Genomic DNA, 20104 nt, shown 5'->3' with positions numbered 1-20104 from the left:
TGAAAGGTCGTACAGGCCCAAAGGCACAGGAGGCTGAGCTCCCCCATCTCTAGACTTGTCCAAATTAACCAATCCCTGCTGCCAATTTACGGGGAGTTCAGTTGCTCTTAGAAGTGCAAAGCACTCAAAAATGGAAGGAATGTCTTTTTTCCCCCCTCCTTGGCCTGTGATAGGAAACACTTGATCTGTTTACAGAAGTCAGTCAGTTTGTGTGTACGTGTGTGCCTATGGGAAGGCATGCAAATGTATGGAAAACAGCCATCTCGTCACTTCCAAGTGTGTAATCTGCACTGGCTGACAAGCTGTGTTTGAATGCTCAGCTGCACCAAAATTGGATGGCTTATTCTGGTGTTTCATTCCAATGTCAATGAGAGAAACTCTTCTGGAGCCCAAGGCGTGCTGCAGGAGGGAGCCAGGAGGTTCGTCAGGTACATTTTGGACCAGATATCTGAATTTTCTCAGTGTCTGATGGGTTTGTGCTCAGGGATTTGCTTCTAAATGAGGTCTCTTGACAAATGCCACCTGTCAGACTGACCAAAATTAATCTGAAAATGTCTCCTGGGTCTTTTGGTGCATTGCACACTTTGTCTTATTTAGTATTTATTGTGTCAAGGGACACAGCAGAGATGGTGCTGTCTCCCTCCTACACCTCTGACGATGCTGATATCCAAGATTTCCTTTCCACAGAGTAGTGCTGCCATGCAGCCAGCTTTCCATTCACTTTTCACAGAATCCCAGAGTTCTTTAGCTTGTAAAAGACCTCTGGGATCACCAAGTGCAGCCTGTGGCCGAGCCCCACAGAGCACTGAGTGCCACCTCCAGGGATGGGGACTCCACACCTCCCTGGGCACATATCATCCACGTCTCATCTGCTTTTCATCATTTTTGGTTATTTTCACAGTTTTCATCATTTTTGGTCATTTTCATTGGTTTTGGTCGTTTTCATTGATTTTGGTTATTTTCATTGTTTTCATAACTTTTGGTCATTTTCATAGTTTTCATCATTTTTGGTCATTTTCACAGTTTTCATCATTCTTGGTCATTGTCACAGTTTTCATTGTTTTTGGCCACTGTCACAGTTTTTATAGTTTTTGGTCACTGTCACAGAGTTCTCATCGTTTTAGGTCACTGTCACAGCTTTCATTGTTTTAGGTCACTGTCACAGCTTTCATTGTTTTAGGTCACTGTCACAGTTTTTATCATTTTTGGTCACTGTCACAGCTTTCATAGTTTCCCTCCCTCCAGCTGGGAATGTCAGGCTGGGCAGGGACATGGGACATGGATGGGAATGCCGGGCTGGCAGGGACACAGGTGGGAATGCCAGGCTGGGCAGGGACAGGGATGCTGCCCAGCTCAGGCTCCTCGGGGCCATCCCCCCTCCTTTGGGGGCCATCAGCCACACAGCCCTGCTGTGGGGATGAACAAGGCTCCACCACACTCCTCCTCACGAGGAATCCTCATTCCCTGCATGCTCTGGGCTCCCGAAGCACAAAGTCTCTCTGGCAGGGGTCCCCTGGGGGGCTGAAGGCCACCAAAGCAGGAGCCCTGTGGGCAGGAGCAGGTGGTGGCAGAGCCCAGCACCCAGCAGTGCCTGGGCTGGGACTGAGCCGCTCCAGCCCTGTCTCCTCCCCTGCCAGAGGCACATGCTCCTCATTAATGGCCACATTGCATGACTCGGGCTTTGCAGAGCAAAATAAAAACAGTGAGCTCATCACAGGGGGAAAAACACGAGTGAGAGGAGTTGCTGTAAATATTTATATCTTCAGGGCCTTTAATGTGATTGCAATTTTCCCTTTCTGCATTTCAACGGCCAAGCTTTTGCTGGTCAGGATGGTATTTTTATTTTTATTTTATTTTTAGGGTGATTTTGAAGCCCACACGTGTGTCCCCCAAGCCAGGGCAGCTCTGCCCTGACAGCCAGCTCTGAGCAGAGCTCAGGACACTCGGTGTCACCTCCCCTGATGCTCAGACAGCCCCGTCCTGGGGGTGGCACTGCCATGGCAGGGCTGGGGTCGGGCAGGGTGAGGGGTGCCAGGGATTGGACATGCCTGGTGCCACTGCCCTCCCCTTGGAAACCTCTCTGTTGCTCTTGGATGCTCTGCTGGCAGCCAGCTGCCTGCCAAGCCCTGGATGCAAAGTTTCTGCATGAAATAATGGCCTCACACCCACATAAACTGAAATGGTTTCTATGGAGAATATCCTGGACCAGGCTGCAGCCTTACCCCGCTTGCTTTATTAGAAACCTCCGTGAGCCATATATGTGTGTATATATAGATATTTATATCTATATTTTTGAGTTTTTGACAGTGAGCTATATTAACCTGATGATGTGAAGAGCACAAGGTGGCAGAGCCTTCTGGAGTGAAAAAGGAAGAATGGGCTGGGGACAGGCTGGGGGGACTGCTTGGCAACGTCCCCAGGGCATTTTGCTTCATGTTGGTTCTGCTTTCCAGCCTTTGTTCAGACTGTAAATGATTCAAGGCAGGATTTGTACGCGTGTGCAGAGGGCAGGAGAAGGAGGTGCTGATTTTCTGTGGCTGTCCAGGTGAAGCATCACTGCTTAGGGCCAGCACTGACTGTGGCAACTTCTGGGACTGGGAGACTCAGGGGTATCAGACTTTGGGTTTTCTGGATTTTCTCTCACAGGGCATAGGTCATCCAGTGAGCAGTGTGAGTGTGGGGCTGTCAGTGGGAATGTCTCTGTGGCAGGGCTTTGAGACACTGCTGCTTCCCCTGAGTGACAGTGGCACCCAGAGCCACCCTCTGTGGCCACCCCCAGTGGCACCTAGAGCCACCACACCATGCTGCAGGAGAGGTGGCCCAGCAGCGCATCCTGTTGTTTTTTCCTTTGGATTTCAATCATGCTGAGGAACAAAGAATTCATGGTTCTCTTTCTCTTTCACCCTTCTAGATCATCAAGGAGCCTCCCCCACCTCCTGCAGAAGACAGCGAGGTGAGTGCCCCTGGCCCCTGCTCTCCTCGGTGTTCAGGACAATGTTTTGTTCAGAAAAGCTGATTAAATCACCTCAGAATAGCTGATTAATTCTGTGGGCTCAGTGCCTCACTGAGCAGGTAGGAAAGGACAGCTCAGACAATCCCTCCTCACTTGGTCAGAGCAGGCAGGCTGTGATTCACACAGGGACAGCCCTTAAGCCTGTGTTTAACTCGGAGTTAGTGCAGCCTAAACATGTGCTTAGCTGCCTTCCTGGAATGGCACGGTAATGATTTTGGCGGTTTGGGATATAGAGCCACTCCTGGCAGGAGCTCCCCGTGCTGGAGCACAGCTGCTATGGGAAAAGGGAGCTCCTGGGCCTGGCACTGCCTGGGGCACGTTCGGAGAGGTGGAAAAGCCCAGCAGCATCCTCTGGACACCAGCAGAGCTGCACGAGCCAGGGAGGCTTTAATGGAGAGTAATCAGCAAATGCTAAACCAGCATTAAAGCCCCCATCTGAACTCTGCTTGCAGGTTTTAGACGAGTCTTGCCACGAAGGGTCAAAGCTGTTCACCTATTCCTGAGCCCACTTTTCCATCTCCTCTTTCTGCGTGCTCCTGTTTCAGCATGCACTGAGTCCCTGCCCTGCTCCCAGGGTTTTCCACGTGGGATTTCCCTGCAGCCTGGGCTCTGAGCAGGGCACTCTGGTGCCAAGGGCAGTTTTTCCACTGACTTCACTGGGCTTTGGATCAGTTCCTCTCAACGAGGCAAGTGAAAGCTCTGTGCTCGGGGTGATCTGCTGGGGTAGTTTGCCTTGCTTGCTGCTCCTGGAGACAAATCCATGGCTGCTTCAGCTTGCAGGTGGGAAGGCTTGTGAAACGGGGCTCCCTGTTCTCCGTGAAGCCTGGCCCAGGGAGGGTGGGCTGAGCCAAGGCTCAGGAGAGCTCAGGCCTCTGCAAGGAGCAGGGATGCAGCCTGGCTGCTCCCTGGGCTGTGCAGGGCACTGGGACCCAAGGCCAGCCCTGGAACCTCCACCTTGGGGCACTCCAGACTCCTGGAGCAAACTCCAAATCAGACTTTTCCCAGAGCCAAGGGGGCTCACATTTGGACCCAGTGCCTCTCTCTGCAGGCACCTGGCCCATTTCCCCGAGCAGACATTTGTTTGGGCTGTGTGAAAACCCACCAGCTTTGTCAGCTTCTGTCCTCTGGATGAAAAGGAAAATATTAACCTCAAACTGCACATGCCTTGTTCTGCATCACCCATGCCTCCAAGGCAAGGGATTCAATTGCTGAAATTAATTAAAAGACATCATTCTGGAATGCTGACTCCCTGGCCAGGAGCTGGAGGGGGAAATTGCATCCCCTAAGAGGGAAGAGTGCGTCACCTATAAGGAAGTCTTTTGTCAACCCAGTAAGTGCTGCAAAAGCAGAGCAGTCCCTGCAAAATTACAGCTGCAGCTTGAAATGCAACTTGTCCCGGCTTTGGTTGTACCCTGAGAGGGCCCTGCACAGTGACTGAAAATTGGCATTCAGGAGGATGTGCTTTGCCTGCTGCCTCACCAGTCCAGGAGGGGACCTGGACATTTTTTGGGTGTTGTTCTCTTTGGGGACCTGGGCATTGCAAGGTTTGGTTACAGCAGTCATGGATTGCTTTGGGTTGGAGGGACCTCACAGCCCATCCCACAGCAGGGCAGGGACACCTCCCACTGTCCCAGGCTGTCCCAAGCCCCATCCAGCCTGGCCTGGGACACTGCCTGCACAATGTGCCAGCTGCTCCAGCGGTGCCATTCCACCCCTGCTTCCCACCAGAGCACCCCCCCAAGCTCAGTTACCCCAGAGTCAAGGTGTCCCTTTGGCAGCCAAAGGCTTTTTCAGAAAGGAAAATGTCATTTATTCTGTTTTAGAAACTGTGCAGCACCGGGGCAGTTCTCAGAAGTCAGTCAGGCTTGCAGCTGTGACTTGCACTGGTTTTTTTTTCCAGACAGAAGAGCTTCCCACTAGTGAAAAACTAGCAGCAGCTCTGAAAAGATGCATTTTGTTGTGCATTTATTGAAAAGATGCATTTTGTTGTGCATTTACTACTGGAGAGGCTGGTCCACAGAATGGTGTGATGCATTCTCAGAAGATCAAAGCCTCAAGATTTTCTGCTTTGCTCTAAACAAATAGAAGATGGAGTTGATTTTCTACAATCCGTTTTTTTAGGTGTTGCAGATGCCCCTGGCTCCTGCAGGACTCCAGCAGCTGCTCCTCTCCAGCAGGAGGGATTGCTGGTCCCTTCAGCAGCAGGGTTACAGTTGGATTTTTTTCCTTCTCACGAAATTCTTGGCCATAAAAGAAAAAAAAAAAAAAAAAAAAAGGAATTCTTGCATCAGCAGGTTTGGGAGCTGAAGGCCACAGGAGGAAGGAGAATGCATCACACTCTAACAAGGAGGGGGAAGCAGCCTCTGCTGTCAAAGGTTTCACTGAACTCTGCTTCAGAGGCCCTGTGAGACACTTCATTGTTGCTGAAGGAAATCAGCACTGGCCAGAAACTCCCAATTAATTCATTCAGAAATTGCAAATGTTGTCATCTCCTGCTGTGCTGCTCGGGGAGCTGGGGATGCTGAGGGTGAAGCACAGGGCAGGACAGATGGTTTCACTTAGGCCAGCAAGGATTGAGTTAATGCCAAGAGGAAGAGGAGAGTGCCTGGAGGAGGCAGGAGCACCTTGCTGGCCTGTGATTAGTCACTGCAGGTGGATCAAAACCATGTTCTTCTACCTCTAGTGAATAGCAGGGCTTTTCCTAGGCCTGCTGCAGGAGGACACAGCTGGTTTTATTCCTGTGCTCCATCACCTTTAAGCTGGGCTCATTGGAACAGCTCTGCCCAGCTCAGAGCAGAGGCTTCCCACAAGGCTGAAGCTGGTTCTGCTGTAGCTACCCATTCTCAAAATACACCCAAAATCCCCAACTGCAGAACTCTGTAGCTTCCTACAGTTCCCTCTTCACTCCCTGGGCCAGAATTCTGCTGCAGCCAGGGGAACCCACAGCTGGATCTGGGCAGTCCCTGCTGTGGGATGAGCCCCTGCTCAGCTGGATCCACTCTGATCCTGGGGTCTGATCTCTGCCACAACATCCACGGGGACAGAGAATGACTGAAGGACAGCCAGCTGCTTGGAGAGCTGCTTGAACTCTCCCTTACTATCGTGGAATGGGTTGGGTTGGGTTGGAAGGGTCCTTGGAGATGGTCCACCAGACCAAGTTGTTCAATTATTGCTGCTCATTATTCTTTTCCCAATTGTCTCCCTTGCTCCTTTTGGAGAGCCATGCTAGGGAGATGGCAAAACAAGCTCCAGAGAAAGGATCTGGTCGGAATTTCTGTGGACACCAGGGTAGGAAACTTATTCCTGAAATGGATCCAGGTCCCAGTGGTGTGCCAATGTTTCTCCTTCCCTGTACCCCCTTTTTAGAGTGAGCTGTGGAAATGTGGGAGGAGAAAAGGAACCTTCCAAGAGACAGACAGAAAAAAAAAAAGGAGGGGCTGCTATTGGCAATAGGAGAGGTGCAGATATTACACCATGGAGGTGTGGAGTTTCATGGCCAAATTTCAGTTTCATGGCCAAATTTCAGTTTCATGGCCAAATTCCAGTTTAATGGCCAAATTCCAGTTTAATGGCCAAATTCCAGTTTCGTGGCCAAATTCCAGTTTAATAGCCAAATTCCAGTTTAATAGCCAAATTCCAGTTTCGTGGCCAGTGCCATGCAAAACATCCAGTGCCGTGCAGAGGCTGTGGGGGTTGGTTTCATCCCATCCTGGTGCTGATTGCCATGAGCTGACAGGAACTTCACCTCCCTGCAGCTCAAATCCTTCTTTGCTCTTGGAAGGCTTCACCTCAGGCAGGACCTCCAGAGGTCTGGGCCAGGACAAAAGGGGAGTTTCTGTGCTGATCAAAGCCACCAAAGGCTGGTTTGAGAAACGTTTGTGTCTCAAGGATGAGCTTGTATGAAGCTGAAGTTGTTCAGGCTGGAGAAGAGAAATTCTGGGGAGCTTCCCAAGCAAAACCTTTCCCAGCAGGAGGAAACATTCTCTGGGAACAGCAAGGTGTCCCCAAAGTGGCACAAAGCAGCTGAGAGGTGGCCATAGGCTGTGGGAATGGTTCCAGTATTGGGAGAAGGGGCAGAAAAGGGTCTTGAGGACAGCTGGATTTGCCTCTGTGCTCCCTCAGCACTAAAATTCAATGAGAACATCTCTCACACAGAGAAATGATTGTCGTGTCATGGCTCAGCCCTTGGTGCAGGCAGAGCTCTCCACAAATGCTGAATTCTGACAAAATTCAGGCATTGCGGAGACAACTGGGAAAATAATTATAAGGGTGGGGAGAGGGGTAAGTTGTCCAATTTTTTTTTTTTTTTAATATCTGGCCAAATTTCGTTTGAATTCTTACCCTGAGTGGTTGAGATGTCCCTTGTGGAGCCTGAATTATCCTTGTGTTACCCACAGATGAGGTTCCCTCAGGTCGGGGTCACAGTACCCAGAGCCGGCCTGGCCTCTGAGATAAACACAGATCTTTGTTTTCTGCAATCCAGCACTTCTGAGTCTGGATCCCTGACTGTGAAATGCAGCTCTGTCCTGCTTCTTCTTTTTAAAAGAAACTCTAGCTCCATCTAAAGCAGATTGTGGGGGTGGAAAGGTGCCAAGTTCTGTCCAGTCGGTTTCCAGCATCCTGAAACGCTCTTGGATTTTCTGGGGCTGTTTTTGATGCTGCAGCTGGGTGGGAGCTGGAGCTCCTCAGGTACAAACCCCACGTGGAGGAAAATACAGCTGAGGCAGGCAGGGAACCTGCAGAGAATCCATGCCTGGCTCACAAACTGGAGTGCTGGATGTGGACTTTGGGTGCCTTTTCCTTCCCATTTCCCTGCCCAGCCCATTCCCAGTTCCCCCAGCTCCCCCAGTGTGCTGAGCACATGGCCAAGGGTGTAGGACACGGCTGCTGGGGGCTTTTTCTTGGATTGCAAAACCTCCCCTGCCCTTGAAGAGACGTAAACAGGCTCGTCCTGCAGCAAACTTGTGACTCCTTTGTTTGTCAGGGGTCCTGCTGCCTCCCTGTGCGTGTGCTGCTGTCCTGTGCTCGCAGGGCTTTTAAGGCTTGTGGGGAAAATTTCCTAAACCTTGGTATTTCCTGTTGTGAGAAGTCCAGTCTGCGCTGAGCTGAAGAGAGAGAATTGCTGAAGGAAAATATTTAGATGGCTTCACTTCCACTTTTTTCTTTTTTTTCCCTTTTTTTTCCTTTTTTTTCTTTTTTTATTATTCTTTTTTTTTCTTAAAAAAAAAAAAAAAAAAAAAAAAAAAAAAAAAGAAAAGTCCTCATGGAAAACTTCATGCAGAGATACTGACTTCTGACGTTGCAGCAAAGAGCCTCAGCAGCTCTGCCCAGGGCCAGAGAAGAGAGGTCAGCTCTGAGGAGAAGAGCCTGGTACTTATGACCAGTTGTTCACCCTTCCCTTGGATCAGGACACTTTTTGCAGCCCAGTTTCTGTGTTTTGATAAACTGAAATGCTTTTGGTTGCCATGAAAACCAGAGTTTTTCTTGGATTTTTCCCCCCACTACCCACCCAGTTTTTCAGTTTTCCTGATGGGGAGTTTCAATTTCAAAGTAGTTTTGGCTTTTCTAGTTTTGGAAGCCTCCTAAGTTTTGGAGTTTAGCCAAATCCCTGTGAAAAATTATAGAAAGAAGAAGAAAAAAGAGAGAGAGACCATTTTTCTTTTCTCTCCACGTTTTTCACAGGAAATACTTCACGTTTTTGATGAACTCTGCTCTTCTGCTGTGCCAGTTCACAGCCTGAACTGTAGAAATTAAAGGGAAAGGCACTACAGGAGTGCAGCAGAGAATTTAAAATACCTTGAATTTCACTAGAGCTTTAGCAGACTCATTTTAAATAAACTGAAGGGAACTTTCTTGATCTGTTAAGTCACCCATATCCGAGTGTCACCGTGAGGTGCTGAGCACGTTTAGCTCTGTGCCTGCAGCGAGCAAGAGCAGGACACACAATTTAAATCTTATTTTTTACACAGACACAAGCCACAGGGCTCCCTGAAGCCACATGGACTTCCATGGACAGCTGCCCCGGGTTCATTACAGGAGCTAATTGCATTTTTGTGACTTTTCCATGAGGCTTTTCCATCCTGTTCCTCTTGGCCGGCTCCTCTCAATAACCCTGGGCATTCCCACCGGGGTGGTTTCCAAAGGTACCCCGAGTTTGCCGTGGCTCAGGAGAGAATTTATTCATTTTCTTGCTCTTTCCCTGCATCCTGGGAGGCCTGAACTCCCACAGGGAGATTTACCTGGGCCCTGCAGGGTCCCTGCAGCACAGGGAGCCACAAGCAGCAGCTGCCTCTGCCCAGCCCCAGGTGAAGGGAGGGGGTGGCAGAGGGGAGAAACCCCAAAATCTCATTCCTACTGGAGCTGGGCTGTCCCTTCCAAGTGGTGGTGTCTATACCATGAAACACTGTCCTTTCATGATGTACATCCTCTGGAAAAGGAGGGACAGACCAGAACCTGGCCTGCCCTGCAAGGACAAGGCAGGCTGGGATTGTTCATGCCTTTCTATCCCTGCTTGTTCCTTCCCATCCCTCCCATCCCTCTCATCCCTTCCCATCCCTGTTCATTCCTTTCTATCCCTGCTTATTCCTTCCCATCTCTGCTCATCCCTTCCATCCCTTCCCATCCCTTCCATCCCTGCTCATCTCTTCCATCCCTTCCATCCCTGTTCATCCCTTCCCACCCCTTCCATCACTTCTCATCCCTTCCCATCCCTTCCCATCCCTTCCATCTCTGCTCATCCCTTCCCATCCCTTCCCATCCCTTCCATCTCTGCTCATCCCTTCCCATCCCTTCCCATCCCTTCCCATCCCTTTCATCTCTGCTCATCCCTTCCATCCCTTTCCATCCCTTCCATCACTGCCCGTGGCCCCTGGCAGTGCCACCCCTGCTGCTGTTTTGCAGGAGGAAGATGATGATGGGCTGCCAAAGAAGAAGTGGCCAACGGTGGATGCCTCTTACTATGGAGGGCGAGGCGTGGGCGGCATCAAACGGATGGAGGTGAGGAAATGCCAGGCCAGGGCTCAGCTCTGAGCTGGGACAGCACCTGCAGCACAGCCAGGAGGACACTCAGGGGGCAGGCACAAACTTCCTGAGGTTTTTATGCGTGCAAATCACTTTTGTATGGGAATATTTGAGAGGCAAACACAGATTTCTGGAGTTTAGCAATGTCCTGGTCCATGCCTGGGACACAGGGCAGCACTGCCACACAAATTACAAGAAAATGGTTTTAGTTTTCCTGAAAAACTCCCCCACTCCCACATTTCTCATAAACCACCACCAAGGACAAGCTCAACATTTGGGCTGCAGTCTAGAAACAAACTTCCCAGCCTGGGCATTGCTGTTCAGATGGGAACACCCAGAGGCAGGGCAGATTCTGCAGCAGGGCTGGCACAGCCTGATACTGATCTGATCTTGATCCTGATTCTGACCCTGATCCTGCTCTATCTGATCCTGCTCTGATCCTGATCCGCTCTGATCCTGATCTGATCCCTCCTTCTAGGTGCGCTGGGGGGAGAAGGGCTCCACGGAAGAAGGTGCCAAGCTGGAGAAGGCCAAGAATGCCAGAGTGAAGATGCCAGAGCAGGAGTATGAGTTCCCTGAGCCCAGGAGCCTGGGGAGCAGCATACGCCGGCCCTCATCCCCTCGGAAGTGGTACTCGCCCATCAAGGTGAGGCCAGCCTGCCTGGGATGAGCAGCAGCTCTTCCTGCTGTCTGGGATGAGATCCCACCCAGGGATGAGATCTGCCCACAGAGCCGTGATCCCCAGGGCTGCTGGAGTGCCTGTGCTGGGGGAAGGGGCCACAGGGGGCTGTGGGACTTCCCCAGCTACTTGCTCAGGTTTGGGAGTTGTGTGGCTGGGGAAAGGGGAGGAATTGCCTCTCTGAAGGAAAACAGAGGCTTGGCTGTCCTGCTTCCTCCCTGCCTAGCAGCAGCCATGGGGTCAGACAGAAGCTAGGAGATGTCCCACCCTGCAGGGCTCCCTGCACTGCCTCTGGCTCCTGAGCTGCTGCAGGTTCTCCAGTGAAGCAGGGCCAGCCTCGTGGCTGGGCTCTCCTCAGTCCCTGACCTTCAAACCCAGGGCCAGGCGTGGCAGCGAGGCTCAGGGCAGCCCAGGTGGTTCCTGGGGGATCCCAGACATGAGCCTCCTTGAAGATTTGGTCCAGCACCTTCTCTGCTTTCCCCCTGGAAGATTATCATCTTACAAACAGAGCCTCCCAACAAGCCATTGGCTGTAGTGACCTCAGCGTGTGTCTGTGAGGGTCGTTCACTGCCACGGTGGGACAGGCTGGAGGGAGCAGCCCCAGCTCAGAGTGGGGAATGGAGCATACCCCAAACCTACAGGGCAATCCCAGCTCAGAGTGGGGAATGGAGCACACCCCAAACCCACAGGGCAATCCCACAGGGCAATCCCAGCTCCAGTGGGGAATGGAGCACACCCCAATCCCAGCTCCAGTGGGGAGTGCAGCACACCCCAACCCCTCAAGGCTGCCCCATGTTCCTGAAGGAGATGTCCTTTTGCTTCAGTGCACTTGGAAACACCCCAGGCCCACCTGGGAGGTTCTCCTGGCTCCTGGAAATGACCTCATCCAGCCAAGACACAGCACAGTGGGTTTTTGCAGCTGAGCTGACAGAAACGCTGATTTCAGGGCAAAGAGCCCCAAATAGCTGCTCAGACAGCTGGAACCATGGGGGTGCAGCCACCTGAGCTCATTGCTGGAGAGCTGGGTCCTTTCCCACAGAAGGTTCTGCTGACTTTCTCCCCTTCCCCTGCTGATGCTGTTGGATCACAGCCCCAGGAGACTCCCAGTGAATTTTCAGGGTTTGTTCTGCGTGATGGGAAATCAGCTCTGAAAAGAACAATCAGGTTTGTTGCAGATCTGTGTCCAGGATGGAAATTCTCCAAAGCTCAAGAGAGGCCTGGAGAGAGGATTTAGTGTAGGTAGGGCTGAGGTTCAGTTCTGACTCTGGAACAGCTTTTGCTTCATAAAAACAAGAATTCAGTTATAATGGTGCCTGCAAATATTAGCAGCATCTCAGGGGTGATACTCTTAATTCTTTTAGAAGTCTCTCATCTACCATTCCAACTGTGTACAGGACAGGGACAGTTCCAATCCAAAATGCTGCATTCAAATACTCCCAAAACTTTGCAGTGTTCCGCATCTGGATAGTATTTAGCAGCCTGGACAAGAATTTACCTAATTATTAATTGCCACCACACCCCTTACTGAGCTGCACCCAGCGAGTGTGTGGAGGCAGGATAAGTGTCTCCAACACTTCCCTTGGACAGTCAGCAGCACTCAGCAAACCCAGGAGGATCATCCCTGAGGAGCTGAGTCCTGCTGTTGCTCTCCCTGGGCAGTAAGGAATTGGCAAAACTGGCAAAATTCACCCTCAGTCTGGGCAGAAAGCCGTGTCCTGGAGGTGTGAGCACAGAAGATGGATTTGCAGGGAAGGTGGGAGCAGCCTGGGGCTGGACCCTCAGCCAGGGCAGCACTGGCTGGGCTCCATCCTGGAATAATGCAGAGGCTCCCAGCACTTCTTGGGGGGAGTGCTTCACAGAGCTCACCCGTAGGAAATGTCTCCTGAATTTTCCCCCTCCCCATGCTCCCAGAGCACTGTGGATAGAGCAGATGTTCCATTTCCACCCCTCACCTGGCTGAAGCACCCTTTGGGAAGCAGATAAACCTGGCTGTAACAAGCTGCTTGAAAAAGTCATGGGTGAAGGAGAAGGGCAAGGAATTAAAACTTCAGGAACAGTGAACCAAGGGTGCTTGAATCTGGTAAAGAGCCAGGAAATTCCCATTTTAGGATCAGTCATCTTGCTGGTCACAGGCCCCCTCTTCTCCACACTGCACTGCCCCTGCCTAGAATGTTCTGCCTTTTATGATGGAGTTCTTCTTCCCTCTATTTTTCTGTCTTCCCAGAGTCATGTCTATAAGTAGGTAGACAGCTGAGAGTGGATAGATTGCTTTTTTTTTTTCATGCTCCAGAGATTTATTTGCTACCAAATGTGTCTACTGACACTTAACAGATTGGGGTTATTATTGTTGTTATTCTGATTTGTTGCTGTTGCTTCTTAGCACGGTGCCAACCGGATTATGCTGCTTTTAAAATGTCATTTCAGCTGTCTGCAAAGCCAGTGCAGATAATCCAGGGGGAATGACAAATCTGAAAGCTTCTGGAGAACCTCACCAAACCCTCGGTTCATCTGACAGGGAGGGGCAGCACAAACGTAGATGGAAGTGAATCAGAGTCACAGACTGTTAATTTTGGGAAAGTTCTCCAGGGTCCTCATCCACCACCGCGTTCCCCATTAAACCACAGCCCTGAGTGCCACTGCCACACGTTTCTTAGCAATGGGGACCACAGCAGTGCCCTGGGCAGCCTGGGCCAGGCCTTCCCAACCCTTGCAGTGAAGGAATTTTCCCCACCCTCCAACCTGAACCTCCCCAGGCACAACCTGAGGCCATTTCCTCTCATCCTTGTTCCCTGGAACAAGAGACTGACCCTGACCTGGGGCTGGAGCAGCAAGTGGTGCTCTCCAAGGAGACCTCAGGTGGATCCCAGCTGGATCCCAGCCACTCCAGCCCTGCTGTGGCCACCTGGCTTTACAGACAGCTCCAAAGGTACCAGCAGGTCTCAGGAGCACTGGGGTAACTCAGGGTCAGTGCAGGGCTGGATTCACCATGGATCCAGAGGAAATTCCATGGCTGGAGCTGTGCACTCCTTCATTTGTCATCTGCCCCGAGTGTTTCTTCTCTCTGGGCCTCAGATCTAGCAGGACTCAAGGCTTTTTTTGCCTTCAGACCTTGCATTTTTTTCCCTCCAAGTGACCTCGTGCTGCAGCTGTGGAGGAGTTCCAGACAGGGAGACACAGCCCATCCATGGAGAGCACAGGATGGTTTCTGCTTCCAAGAGCAAGCCTTGCCATTCCATTTCTTCAACCATCATCCTTTCCATGATGCACACTCCCTCTCTTCCACCCAGATGTCTCAGAGGCTCCCAAAGATGGAGCTCTTGGCTTTTCCCAAGAAATTGGGAAATTGGGACTGCGGAGTAAGAAGGAATTTTTGGGGTTTGTTTGTTTGTTTGTTTTTTGGGGTTTTTTTGTGTGTGTGTTTTGGGTTTTTTTTTTATTTTGTTTGGGATTTTTTGGGTGTTTTTTGTTTGTTTGTTTGTTTTGTTGTGGTTTTTTTGTTTGTTGGTTTTTTTTTTTTTTTTTGTTCCATGGAAAGTTGTCGCTTTGCCTCTGGTTTCCTAAAGGAGAAATGGAAGAAAAAGGTGCTTATTTCTAGAGCTGTCAGGGTGGACAGGAGATCAAGAGCTTCAACCAGCTCTGCTGCAGAGGAGAGATGGGTTGGAGCAGAAGGGATGGTTTCCCTCAGCTCTCAGGAGTTCTGTGTCCAAGTGCAGAGGAATCTGTCTGAGAAGTTTCTTGCTGTTTCCTTTGAGAATCACAGACTTTCCTGGCTCTCACCTTGGGAAGTCTTTCCCCCATATCCTCTGGAAACAGGTTCCCTGCATTTTCCGTGTCTGCCTCCACCCACGTGTCCCTGCATGTCCCAGATAAGCTTTGGAGCACTGGCTGAACAGGCTGGTGCAGGAATAGAGATCCCAGAGAGGATCGTGGCCCTGGTGGTGCCTTGGAAAGGGAAGAGGAGGACTCTGCCCCATGAAAGGGAGTCTTCAGTTAGACACCAGGGACCTGGGGTCACAAAGGAGCTCCCAAACACCCCCAGTGTCAAGTCTGGCCCCCACAGACCCTGGGGTTCCCACACCCCGAGGAGGAGAATCAGCTGCCTTACTCTGAGTGAGGCTACTCAGCCCTTCCCCAGCACCTCTGCAACACCCAGCTCACATTTGCACTTGGTAATCCTGTCCCACGACAGGTACACGAGGCATTTCTGCTCTCACAAGTTCTGCAGTTCTACAATTTCCAGGCAGGAGTGATCAGGCAGGAGTTCCTGGATCCAGCCAGGGGTGGCTCTTTGGGTTTGATGCTCTTATCTGCAGAAAACAGTTTTGTACCAAGGGATAACTTTGTGCATTCTCGGTGTCTCATTTCTGCAGATGTTTGCTGGTAGGGGTTTTGGTCCTGGTTCCTGCTCTGATATCACAGCACTCAGAGCACTGGGGACAATAATCACGGGAGCATGAGCAAATAGTGCCTGTTGTAGACAATACAACAGACAGGAATTCTGTTTCTCCAGAAAAATCCCAGAAATTCCTACAACTCTCAGGGTACTAAGTTCTTCACAGACCGAGGATCAAATGAAATGAATGTGAAGAGAGTTGGATCAAATAAATAATTTTGACTTGTGACCCAGAACTCCAACAGCCACAGACAGGTCAAGAGTCAGGATTATTTATTTGATCCAACTCTCTTCACATTCACTTCATTTGGTCCCGGAGCTGAGCAGGTTTTAGTCTCTCTCTGAGCCCAGAAGGTTTCTGAGTCACACATCACCTTTGGGAGGGTCAGACACCTGAGTGCTGTGATTGTCACACACCTGAGTGCTGTTATCTGTCAGCCCTTCCTTTGCAGCGAGGGTCTGTGAGAGAAAACCTTGTCCTCCAGCCCCTCCTGCAGTCTCTGGCCGTGGTGGGGCACAGCCTGCTGGGTCTTGGCCCAGAGCAGGACCAACACTCTGTTTCTTTCCTTCCAGGGGAAGCTGGATGCCCTCTGGGTCCTGCTGAGGAAGGGCTACGACCGCGTGTCCGTGATGCGTCCCCAGCCAGGAGACAAGGTACAGCACTGCCAGCGAAACCCTCTGCCTGCCTCTGCTCAGGAGCAAACTCTTGTCACCCCTGTCACCTCCCTGGGCTTTGGCTGCTGTGGTTTCCAGCCTGAGTTGTGCAGAGCCCCTGGAAGAGCCCAGCACAGTCTGCTCTTGGGGCATGGAGCTGCTCCCCAGCAGTCACAGGGGAAATTCCCAGGGCCACTGAGGGATATTCCTGCATGTTTGGGCAGGGCTGGAGCTGTGTCAGGGGAGGGTCAGGCTGGGTATCAGGATATTTGGGATTCTGGGATTGCCCAAGTTCACCCCGGTGCTGCAGGGACCAGGTCACCCATCACCCCCACCCCGGTGCTGCCAGGAGAGCTGGGCTCTGCTTCGTGGCCCTGGCAGGCCCCAGAGCAGCTCCAGACTGCCCAGCTCTGTTCCAGGGTGGATTTCTGACTAAACACCTCGAGTTTTCCAGCCACAAACCAGCAGGTGCCCAGTGCTAGCCCTGGGAATGAGAGAACCAGGGGTTGGCAGAGCATCCCACAGGAGCCAGCAGCCCCAGGGGTGGGCAGAGCAGCCCCAGGGGCTGGCAGAGCACCCCACAGGAGCCAGCAGCCCCAGAGGGAGCCCCCAGATCATGGTGGAACCTTCTCAGGCTGGGTCAATGCTCAAAGCTCTGCAGGCAGCACGTGTGGGTAGTGAAGAGGAGCCTGGGGTTTGCAGCAGGAGCCTCTGAGCACAGGAGATCCCTGAGAGCTGCAGGGAGGAGCAGTTTGGACAGCAGGCTGTGGCTCCTTCTTTCCCCTCTCTTTCCTGAGGCAGGGAAGCAGATTTCAGACTCAGTACTGTCGAATGGGCTCCTTAATGCACCCACTGGTGGAGATAAAATGGTGAGGTCAGATGAGAAATAACTGAAAGGCATCTCTGTTTGCTCTGGAGCCTGGACAGAGCTGGCCTGAGTCCCAGGGTTACATCATCCCATGTATAAGCAATGCCTTGCTGGAATCAGTGACTTTATCCCCTTCAGCGCACGAGCTGGGCTGCTCAGAAGATCCCTTGCACAGAACAAGGCAAGGCTTCCACCTCAAGCCCTGAGCTGAGTTTTCAAAGCTGCTCTTTTATCTGTGAGCTGCTCATCTGCTGCAGCCCACGCAGCTGCCAGGGGTCCCTGGAACTGCCAGGACAGATGTGCCCAGCCCCACATCAGGGCATGAACTGGGACTGAAGATTTCAGTGCTCTCCTGCTCCCTGTGAGCTCAGCCTGTGCCTCTGATGGAGGTGGGGATGCCTGCCCTGTACAGCTCCAGGTACAGCCCCAGGAGTGCCTGGGCAGGAGGGATCCAGGCTGAGGTGGGGCTGGAGGCAGAGCCGAGACCTCTCCTCTCCCACAGGGCACCCCCCTGGCACCCCAGCCTCCTGCCAAGGGTCCCCAGCAGCAGCAGGGCACTGTCCCTGCTCCTGCTGCCCCTGCCAGCCCTGGCTGCCCCAGCAGGAGCCAAGGGAGCAGCACGGACACAACCAGAGCACACAGGCTCCAGCTGCACCGAGGGAAGTGTAGGTTGGATATTAGGAGAAAGGTTGGATATTAGGAAGAAGTTTGGATAGGTTGGATATTAGGAGAAAGGCTGGATATTAGGAGAAAGGTTGGAAAGGTTGGATATTATGAAGAAGTCTGGATAGGTTGGATATTAGGAGAAAAGTTGGATATTAGGAGAAAGGTTTGGAAAGGCTGGATATTAGGAAGAAGTTTTTCACAGAAAGGGTGATAAAGTCCTGGAGTGTTCTGCCCGGGGAGGTGGTGGAGTCCCCATCCCTGGATGTGTTTAAAAACAGACTGGATGAGGCACTGCGTGCCAGGGTCTAGCTGAGGTGCTGGGGCTGAACTCAATGATCTTGAAGGTCCCTTCCAGCCCAGTGATTCTGTGAATTCTGTGAATTCTGTGAAACCCTGGCCTGCTGTGCAGGAGGCTTCGAGCAGCTCCTCTCCCGGCCCAGAGCAAAAGGAACATCCAGGGATGCTCAAGACCCGTTTTGAAGGGCACCCAGAGAGGAGATGCACACAAGGATGATGAAATTGTGGTTTTTTGGAGTCAGAACTGGGGATGGGGGGTCTGAGGTTCCCAACAGACACAGATGGTTCCAATAAGGCGAGGAAGTGAGATCACATGGGATTCCTGTGGTCTTCTCACATTTTCAAGAGACTAGGTTTGCATTCTTGTCAGCATTAATGAGGTTATTTTTGTATCAGAAACACCATCAGAGAGAGGTGATGTAAATATATATGCATTTTTTAGAGAACTTTATCACTTTTATAATGGAACACAGGAACCCTTATTTGTGCAAATTGCTCGCAGGACCCAAACAATTCGTGTTTCTCTGAAGTGCCAGTTGCACTTCCTTGATAAATGTTGCTCTGTCAGGGATTTATGAGGTCATATGTGTTTCAAGCTCAGACTTGGCCAGGAACTCTTCAATCAGGGAGCAAATGTAATTTAATTTGTTATTGCATTGCATAAACTGCATTTTCATTTTGTGCTTGAATAGGTGAATGTAGATATAGAAGGGTGTAAAGAGGGGAAAGGTATAACAAATTTTGTGTAGAGATGTATCCTACCCAAATTAATGAAGATTCAGGGAAAAGAGCTTTTTTTTTTTTTTTTTTTTTTTTTTAAGTTTCCTGGTGGAATCACACCACTGTAAAATTTCCTTCTCAGTCCTTTCTTGTTTTCTTTGAGAACCTTTAATGTGCTGCAGTAACTGGGTGTTTCAAGGAGGGATTAGTCCTGGCTGCTGCACCACCTGAGGAATTTGGGTGTCTCTATTTCTGGCCAATTCAAACCCTTAGAAAATCAGATCTCCCTTCCTTGGCTTCCCTAGCCTGCTGGGGAATGCTGTGCACTTGCACAGACCAGGCTGGGAAAGATCTCTCTCCCTGTCCCTCACTTCCCACACGGAGCTGGATGCAGGGAAATGACAAAAGCTGAAAAGCTGGGACAGGGCTGCCACCCCCCCCGGGGCTCTGCTGTGTCACCTGTGCTCCAGGTGCCAGCTAAAGCCAGTCCCGCCCTGCCAGGAGCTGGAATTAAAGCAGAATTAATTTTAATTCATTTTAATTAATTAATTTAATTCCAATGAAAGCAGGAATTCAGCCTGGCCCGAGGCAGGGGGGAGAAGGAAATGTGGGGAGAGCCTCTGGGACCCCGTGGTGGTACTGATTCATCTGAGCTCCAAACGGGGGATCCGTGGGAGCAGTTGGAATATTCTGTTAATGTGCTCCAAATCCTCCCCTAACCACAAGGAGCAGCTTTCCTTGCTGCTTCATTTTCCCATGCACAGCATCCAAAGAGGAAATTAGGAGGAAATTCTTCTCTGTGAGGGTGGGGAGGCCCTGGGATGGAATTCCCAGAGCAGCTGGGGCTGCCCCTGGATCCCTGGGGGTGTCCCAGGCCAGGCTGGACCGGGCCTGGAGCAGCCTGGGACAATGGGAGGTGTCCCTGCCATGGCAGGGCTGGCACTGGGTGGCATTTAAGGTTTTTGTAACTCATCCCATGGCTCTGTGAAGGGAGCTCTCTGCAGCATGAAATGTGTTTTATTAGAGTGGCCACAGGGAAGGGTGACGTGGGGATGGCCAGTGGTGCTGATTGATGAGGAACCTCACAAAGCACACCAGCAAAATCTCCCTCTCATCCTGGGAAATGCCCTGGCTCCTGCCTCCTCTGGAATCAGGAGCCTGTTTTACAGACAGGGAAATTCGGGTATCTCAGGCAATTGTGTGATTTCAGAGGGGTGAGTGGAAACCTGGAACAAAGAGCAGAAACCAAGAGCTGGGGTTTCAAATCCCCCTGGACTGAACAGCAGACCTGGTCTCTTCTCAGACCTGAGAGCAAAAGCAGCTGTGCAGCCCCCAGGTCAGCCCTAGGGTGTCCCAGCACTGACAAGGAGCTGCTGTTTAACCCATCCTTCTCCCCCAGCTCACAACTCCTGACAGGCAGCAGAGCCCAAGAACAAACCCCAGCCTTTCCACACTTTCTGCTGCAGTCTGCTTTTCCATTAACAGCCATGGAAAAGTTAACCTAAACATTAGCTCTTTTTCCTGGAACTAACAGCTCCAGAGCCAAAAGCCTGGGCTCCTGCAGAGTGCAGGGGAGCCCGGCAGAGCCCTGGAGGCTCCAGGCAGACCTGAGCCAGGGCAGGATTTATCCCAGGCAGAATTTACAGTTATGCCTTTAATATTGACATCAGAATCTGAGGCAAACCCAGCAGCAGCGACTGTGGGGTTGGGAATTATACCCCACCAAAAGCTGTGGGAATTATACCCCACCAAAAGCTGTGAGAGGTTCCAGCCTAGCTGAGGTTTGGTTTTGTT

At 51.3% G+C, this 20104-nt stretch overlaps 1 protein-coding gene across 1 annotated transcript in view; it reads left to right on the top strand.

Annotated features, from left to right (window-relative positions):
• Nucleotides 1-20104, top strand: part of ANTXR1 (ANTXR cell adhesion molecule 1) — a 66106-nt gene that overhangs the window by 40369 nt on the left and 5633 nt on the right. The window contains 4 exon segments of the mRNA XM_053966350.1: nt 2912-2953; nt 9914-10009; nt 10512-10679; nt 15679-15759. Of these exon segments, the coding sequence (XP_053822325.1) occupies nt 2912-2953; nt 9914-10009; nt 10512-10679; nt 15679-15759 (387 nt within the window).

The sequence above is a fragment of the Vidua chalybeata genome, chromosome 28 (assembly GCF_026979565.1).
Source record: "Vidua chalybeata isolate OUT-0048 chromosome 28, bVidCha1 merged haplotype, whole genome shotgun sequence".
In the NCBI taxonomy this organism is placed as follows: Eukaryota; Metazoa; Chordata; class Aves; order Passeriformes; family Viduidae; genus Vidua; species Vidua chalybeata.
The sequence above is the reverse complement of the archived record's forward strand: the minus strand, read 5'-3'. Positions and strand labels throughout refer to the sequence as shown.